Source organism: Thermobia domestica, chromosome 8 (assembly GCF_964235325.1).
Source record: "Thermobia domestica chromosome 8, izTheDome1.hap1.1, whole genome shotgun sequence".
NCBI lineage: Eukaryota > Metazoa > Arthropoda > Insecta > Zygentoma > Lepismatidae > Thermobia > Thermobia domestica.
The window spans coordinates 26,899,048-26,907,229 of record NC_137461.1 but is presented as its reverse complement, the minus strand read 5'-3'; the positions used below and the strand labels follow the sequence as shown (position 1 = coordinate 26,907,229).

Genomic DNA, 8,182 nt, shown 5'->3' with positions numbered 1-8,182 from the left:
TGAAGAGCTTAACGTGTGAATAGACATTGAATCCTTAGGTAAAAACCTATTTCTTCCTTAACTCAGAACGAACAGTAAAGTCGTGTGTGTTTCGTAACAAATTAAAGAACTAACAGCAAGTTTTATTATGCCTAAAATGCCAAATCGAATGTTAGTGCCTAGGCCCTATTTCGATTTGCTATTTTGTGCAAAGTAAATATGTGAACATTTTCGAAAGCCGGTAAACCTGGGAACCCACCTGTTGCGCTTTACTGCTGTACTCGGGGGTGGAAATACATTTTTAGAGTAAAGTTTGGAAATTTAGTGAGGGATGTTTATAGAGTTACTTCTGCTAAAATAAAGTTAATGGATTATTCCTCTATCCCTACTGATTTGGCATACATCAGACAGTATTACACATATTTTGTTAGGATTATTGCATTATCAGGATTCTAGGAAATATTACTTCATAAGAATATTGAGCTCATTTGATTGGATTTTGAGTTTAGCATCTTTCTCAGCAGCGAGGCTATATGAGACGTGAACCTACAGCATAATGTGAGATCCCAAGCACATGAACTCTGGCTGGAAGTCGAACTATGACTCCCACTTACCTTAAGCTTAAGCTACTTTTTAACCACTAGGGAGTTCTAATATTGAGTTCACTCAGAAAGTAAAGCAAAAAAAATCTTGGATGCTCGATGAAGTTGCAGGTAAAAGTTGAAAATATGTTGAAAACAAACTTGGAACTCACGGGTTTGTGTACAGAAACAGACATTCTGACTGGAGAACAGTGAATACTAATGCGAAATATTAATCGATCATGTGCCCGAATTTAAGTTAACTCACCATCACGTCAGTTCATGTGAAACGTTCATTCTCTGCTTACAAGTTCATTCTCATTAACAAATACCACCGTTTCAGCCTTGTAAACCTGGAGAAAGTACTTTATATTTGCTGGAATACCAATTACGACTTATAAGGTACAGAAATGTGAAGATGATGTGTTTTGTAGTAAAGATTTGATAGCACCTACAGGAAAATAAAATTTGTTTACAGTTTTTGGTTTAAGAAAATTCAGCATTTCGGTTCTCAGCAGGTTTGAAGGTAACGTGTATGATGAGCATGACAAGTGTGTGTGCATTTCTCTGTCTTAAAGTTTGTACTTAGGTCGTAATATATCATTCAAAGTATTTCCTTTATAGCCTGTTTTTACCATTTTAAAGCATAATTGAGAGTATCTAGCACTATTTTGGCACATAAAACATATTTGTTTTAAAGAACCTAATCATCCATGTATGGCCATGAAGTATTTGTTTCTCTTAAATCATTTTCTAAAGTAATATATTTCGAACGTGAATCATTGCCTATAAATATTTTCATATCAAATATAGGTAACTGAAGTGAACATAAGAAAAATAGTGCTTCGTTGGTGTCTAAGTTCATATAACACCTGAGTTAATGTGGGCTATGTACTTTTGACTGCTTCAAGCAGTTTTACATTTTAAGTGAGTAAACTGTCTTTTCTTACTTAGCTACTTAATAATTATTCAGGGTATTATAAACGGCCACAAAGCATACTTTTGAATCATGTTTATTCTAATTACTTAATACAAGTAAATACCGTAACATCTTGGCATTCTAACAATTTGAGTAACAGTGTTACCTAGATATTGAAACTGGTATAGTAGTTAGTGGATCACTTAGACTAACTTTTCTCTCATTGCCGATCAGGTGATATGGCATCATAGTGGTCATTCAATCCTGGTTTTGGCAGGAGTATCTTGGATCACCTCCCAACTTTTAAAAAGGGTATATACGTAGGATCACAGACTTTAAATTTTGGACGTTGTCAAATTTTAAAATTTGTTATGGTGGTATAGGACGGAGGTGTGTAACTCTGCAAGTTCTGGTGGTCAATCATTTTTTCCTTTTAAGGGTGTAAAATTGCCGAAAATGTAAATTTTGTATGTTTTTGACCAAGTTTATCCCCTTTGACGAGGATTCAGCACGTTTTTTTTATGGTTATACAGTTGATAATACGGATGAATTCTTTTTTATAGAAAATGGATGCATTTACTCACTCCTCTTAAACTTTGGGAGGAGTACATAGGACCATCCCTTATATTTAAAAAATTTCCAAATTTAAATACTCATTAAGGTATTTTAAGACCTGGGTATACTTCTATAAGTTTGGTTAGTCTATCTCATTCCTTTTTATAGGCATAACAATACCAAGAGTTCAAAATTTGGAAATTTCCTTAAGTAATTTATCGTCTTCAATGATTGTTTATCATGTTATACAGTTATAAAGTTGCATATAGTGGTCTATTCTTTTTTTTTTTTTTTTTTTACAAGATATGGGTTTATTGACATACTTCTCTAAATTTTTGGAAGGGTACATTGGCTTACTCCTTACATTTGACAATTGACTAAAAACAAAATTTGACAAATGTTCTCTAAAATCCAAATAAATACTACTCTAAATTTTTGTGGTCCTACTTATTCCATTCCCTTGTAAAAATAATTTCTAAGTGTTAGTCGCCACGTAGTCAGCCATTGACCTAATTTAGCTATAATGAGCCTTTAATACGTTATCAATTTATATGCTTGAGTTGACAACATTTGAATATGAATATTTTGACAATTTTAATCTATAAAATATTGATAAACGAGACACAATTTTGTTTCTTGAGTTCTCAAATTCAAGAGGTAGACCTACATACCCTTTCAAATATTGAGGATTTTTTAGGATTTAAATTTTTGGGCTTTCGGCATCCAAGACCATTTAGCCCGTCCACATTTTGAGAAGGGAGCATTATGTCCTGAAAAGGAATGCAGCTTTCTGCTCAACCATATACATATGCAACGTGTTAAAGGCCATCAAAGAAGTAAATGAGGTCAATAACCGACCACGTGGAGAACATGTGATAATCCTAATATTTGGCGATTTTTTAGCACATAAAGGGATAAGAAGGACCATCAAAATTTATGAGGGTATATATTTCAGCTCTAACGAGCATTTATCAAATTTTGTTTTTTGACCATTCCCAAATTTAAAGGGTGGGCCAATGTGCCCTTCGAGAAAATTTAGGGAAGTATGTCAATGTACCCATATGTTACAAAAGAGAATGGACCCTTGTACTCAACTTATAACCATATAGTTGGATATACACTGATTAAAGATGATAAATTAGGTCAAAAAATTCCAAATTTTGAAGTTTTTCAATTTTGTACGTATAAACGAAAATGTGATGCATCAACCGAATTTATAGATGTACATACTCAAATTCTATACTACCATATCAATCTTTTAAATTTGAAAGTTTCCAAACGTTATGGGGTGATCCCACATAGCCAACCCAAAGTTTAAGAAGGAGCGTGAATGTCCCCTGCTTTTATGAACGATAATGGACCCCTATACTCAGCTACATAATTATATAACTTGTTAAACTTTCAGCAATGGAGATAAAATAAGTCAAACCTTTTGAAAGTTTCATTTTTGGCCAGTTTTTATCTATTAAAGGGAAAAGATTCACTACCCAAACTTACACAAGTGCATACTTCTGTCCGATATTGCCATACACAACTTTTAAGTTTGACAATTTTCAAAATAAAAGTGGGGGGTACTGTGTATCCTTCCAAAAATTTAGGAGTGGGCCAAACCATCACTGTTAAAATCAATAAAGTATTGACCCCTATAACATTAGGATGTGATTAGGACACGTGATGTCCCTCAGTCAATCAGAGAAAAGCTAGGACAAGTGGCCCACTTCCTACTGATATTCATTGAACAAGTGAAAAATGAAATATAAACATCTTAATTTTGGTGCTGCTTAGAGTTCTTCTTTATCATCTTCCTCTTTTTGTTCTTGTTCGCGACGGTGATTTCTTCTTCTATCTCTCCATTTTCTTTCCTTCTCAAAACAGATAAACCACTTTTTGTTTCGTCGTTTATGCCGATCTTGCCGTTTGTCTTCTTCGTCTTCTCTCTTGGTGTCAGTGTCTTCAGTATCATCTTCTGTCTCTTGCGGAGAACGTTTCTGGCGTGGCACTACTTCATACGGTAAGTTCAAAGGACCAGCTCCCTCAACATTGGCCAAATCTAATATAAGTAAAAAAAGATTAATTAAATTGCAAGACAAATGAAAATTCGTATAACAATCATAATAATAAAGAGATGTATGTCAGAATACAAATATATAAGCTAATTTTCAATTGAAAGATGTATTATGTTATAGGAAGCTTTGACTCTTGGAGAAGCTACACAGAGAAACAGATAGAGCAAAATATAAAGTGTAAATACACAAGAGAATAAAAGTCTAGAAGTGTTGTCAGTGTACGATTAATTATGGAGAGATCACTTCTGTATTTGGAAAACGATTGATGTTGTTACTTGTCTGCCATCACTGCTATTATGAACGTCAGATTTCTCATCTCTTCCATATGTTCCATGAGTGGATTGTATTGATATGGTGAGTATGACGTCACAGAGCATCTACTAGAAATGAATTGTATAAACTTTACTTTAGAATAGAATTGACTTTACTTTAGAATAGAATAGAATAGATTCATCTTTGAAAACACACTTTTGCGGATGAGAGGAGAAACGATGTCTCTGTGGTAAAATGTTTACTCCTATGTAATCCATTCCAATCTATCATGCTGGAGAAAGTCCCTCCATATATAAATTAGAGAAATCTATGTCGAGTTATACTAAAGTAACTATATTCATTTTGTTCCTTCTTACTGGACAATGCGCATTTTGCGCTTATGCAAGTGGCAAGTTTCCTATCGGAGCTGCATAAAAGTATGGATTCAATGTGGTGTGTTATAAGATTGATCGCGTTTCTTAACTACTTCTTGACGCCCAGTCATGTTACATCGCCGTTCGTCGTCCAGCAAATGAGTAACAGAGCAAGGGACTTTCAAATTCTTTCGTTATAGATGTATTTATTCTTCCTTCAAGTTCCATTCAACATAAGTTTTGCTGCAATTTTATCCTACACATGTATGTTGAGAAAATACCTCTCCCCACCCTTCCCCCACTTACAAAATGCTACTATTTGCTTTAGGTTCGTAACAGTCAACATGCCAGTGAAGTTATATCTATCTATCGATGCACCTAGGCAGGGCAGATATAGGGGGTGTGCAAAGGTGCACGTGCACCCCTCCCCTTCTTTGTAAATATACACTATCTAAAATGAGTAGCTAGCAGTGAAAATAGCAACACTTTCCGAAACTTTTTGCCATCATGTTTCCGTTTGAGGCTTAAAAGAAAGCAGAGCTTTGCAAAAGCAATAGTTTAAGTCGATTTTCAAAACTTTGAAGGAAAAGGATGCACCAAGCAAAACGATATAGCATTTGTCAAGTACGTAGGGAAACAAAAGCCAGGAGGAGAGAAGGACATTTTTTTTCCTGCATAACCATTGCGACTCTCTTTAAAATACTTTCCTCCGTTCTATGCATCAGTCTTATCAGGGGTAAGGAATATTGCCACATGTCACTTTGAAGAGTTAAATTGTGATTGGTTATTTTGGTAGTTATTTGTGCACCCCCCGTCAGACAATCCTGGATCTGATCCTGCGCATATTTATGTAAATGAAAATGACTATGTTTGTGACTTCCTACCTCTTGAAGCACCAGACTGATCTCGATCAAATTTTCAATGTAAGTGATGTTCAAACCTGGGAGTGTTTTTATCATTTCACTTTGAGGCTTCTCAATTGAATTCTGTAGATAAAGAGAAGTTGATGAAGTATATGTCATTATGCAATGTGTTGTAAATAATGCTATTTTGGCGATTTAATTCTGAAGTGTATATCATGGAGATTATTTAAAATCCGTTAATTGATTACTTCTTTAGACAAGTTTAACATTTTTGTATTTTTAAGGACAGTATTACATTTAGTGTTCACATCAATAATAATTTTAATTTCGAAATAAAGAAAATGAATGTAGAATCAATTGGTCACTATGTGGACATTAAGGTCAGTCATACCGATCCAGAAACTATTGCAAAAGTTAGCTGATACAAAATTTATCAATCAAAGTTTACCTTATCAATTAAATTTTACCCTAAAAGCCTTAAAATCTTATGTACTTTAACTAGATATTTAGAATTTTAGGTACAATTAAATTAAATGAAATTTTGTGTTGCTTTTTCGCTATTTAGCATTAATATTTGTTTCGAAAATGAGAATCGTATAACAATATAAAATTATTTTCCGAAATGTGTATGCATATTACTGCCGTTCCAAATTGAAGTATTAATTCTAACTAAGGATAAGACTTCTAGATTTCATGTGCAATGGTTTTAAAATATGGACCCATTACTGTGGCTCGGATTCTATTTTAAACTGAAGATTATCGTCTTACATAGCCTCGGCTGTGAAAGGGACACAAAAGTTCCAACCAATTTAGATCCAAATATATATATATATATATATATATATATATATATATATATATATATATATATATATATATATATATATATATATATATATTCTACTAACACAGCCAAAGTTCATAATAGTGGTTGTGGTGCAGAGTTTAAGTCGGATCAATGATTTCCTGTATTAAAATACGTGTTCTTAGCAATATTTACAGGTAAAATTAGTAAATACTTATCCCTTCATGAGATCTTTAACATATTACGTCAGAAGCTACAGTTTGATTCGACTTTAGACTGAAATAGCATAACACATGAAGTGATCGACTCATTAGTCCATACCTCGTTTGTTTCGACGATTGCTTCTGTAACTGTCTTCTCGCCTATCTCCATATCTGCTGTTCTGTCGATCACTGTATCTGGAAGAACTACTATAGTCATTTCTATCACTGTCTCTATTCCTAGAACGATAACGATCAGATTCATATCTATCACTGTCTCTATTTCTGGAACGATAACGATCAGACTCATATCTATCACTGTTTCTATTTCTGGATCGATAACGATCAGATTCATCAGTTCCTCTGTCTCGACCTCTGGAATTACGGTCGTCATATCTATCTCGGTCACGTTCACGCCTAGTATCATAACTGTCACGCTTTTTGCGATTTTCTTGATTCTCATTCTCCTTGTTTCTAACTTCAGCTGATCTTCTGTGTCTTCGCAATTCAGAGATGGAGTCAAGTGCCAAATTGCCAACAGTATCTGAGCCATCTGATGCTGCAACAAAGAATAGAAGCTTATGTGTAGCTTTCTGAATGTTTCCTAGTTAACACTTCATATTCTAATATAAAAGCAATGAGTCAAGTATATTGCAATGTTTTCGGTAGAATCTAATACAACAGTCCGGGATTTAAGCCCTTCACCTATTTAAAAATATATCTCCATAATAATGTAGAAAATTTCTGTGTAATAACTAAAATGTTTCTTAGTGTTTAAAGAATCCTCAGCACACGGTAGTGGCTTCGTATATATAGGTATTGTCGTCTTAGCTTAAAGTAAAAGCCCCTTCGTTCATTTCAACTTCAGAGGTAGGTGATTACAAGGAATCTCCTTTGTCCTACACAACCTCGGGAGATAGGATTCCTCCGTAGCTTAATGCAGCCCCAGGAGGAAGGTCGTTGTAGGATATCTTTTTCGCCGAATGCAGCTTCCAGAGATAAGGTTTAGTATGATATCTCCATAGCCGAATGCGGCCCACGGAGAGAGGTGTTGGTAGGTTGATGATAATTTGTTAACTGATACTTGTGTGTCCACTTGTGGTTCTCTTTTATAAGTGTCCTCTGAAGGGGTGGTACGTGAGGAGAGGGTCGTCCATCTTCGGGTTTCTTCGGAAACAACTTCGTGCCTTCCTGGTGTTCTCTTTCTATTGTCTGCTGGTGATAATGTTTGAACCAAATAGTACGTGGTTGTGAATGAAGCACGTGTTTATAGAGGTTGCTTACACTTTAGGTGCTTATACAACCTTGCAATATGTATAAACGCTTTTAGAGATACAAAAGAATGGACAACAAAAATTAAACCACTTAGTTTGAGCACACGCACTGTTAAAGCTTATGGTATCACTGTCAAAGCACATCAAATGTTTGTAATGGAAATGGACTATGTAAGTTTCTGCATAATTATCCAGATCTTTTCTTGTTGATAAGCAACTATGATATTGATTAACAAAACAGACAGTGGCAGTGATTAATCAATATATCAGTGGTCATCAAACTACTCTGTCGTCGATCTTCCTGTGCATAAGAG

The 8,182-nt window shown here is 34.6% G+C and overlaps 1 protein-coding gene across 1 annotated transcript in view; it reads right to left on the bottom strand.

The window, feature by feature from the left end:
* Nucleotides 1-1,557: 1,557 nt before the first annotated feature.
* The window catches only part of LOC145692071 (uncharacterized), a 29,563-nt gene continuing 22,938 nt past the window's right edge, over nt 1,558-8,182 (bottom strand). The window contains exons 5-6 of the mRNA XM_081767361.1: nt 6,716-7,153; nt 1,558-4,084 (exon numbers count right to left, since the gene is read on the bottom strand). Coding sequence (XP_081623487.1) covers nt 3,816-4,084; nt 6,716-7,153 — 707 coding nt within the window. The 3' untranslated portion in view covers nt 1,558-3,815. The remainder of the gene's footprint in view (nt 4,085-6,715; nt 7,154-8,182) is intronic.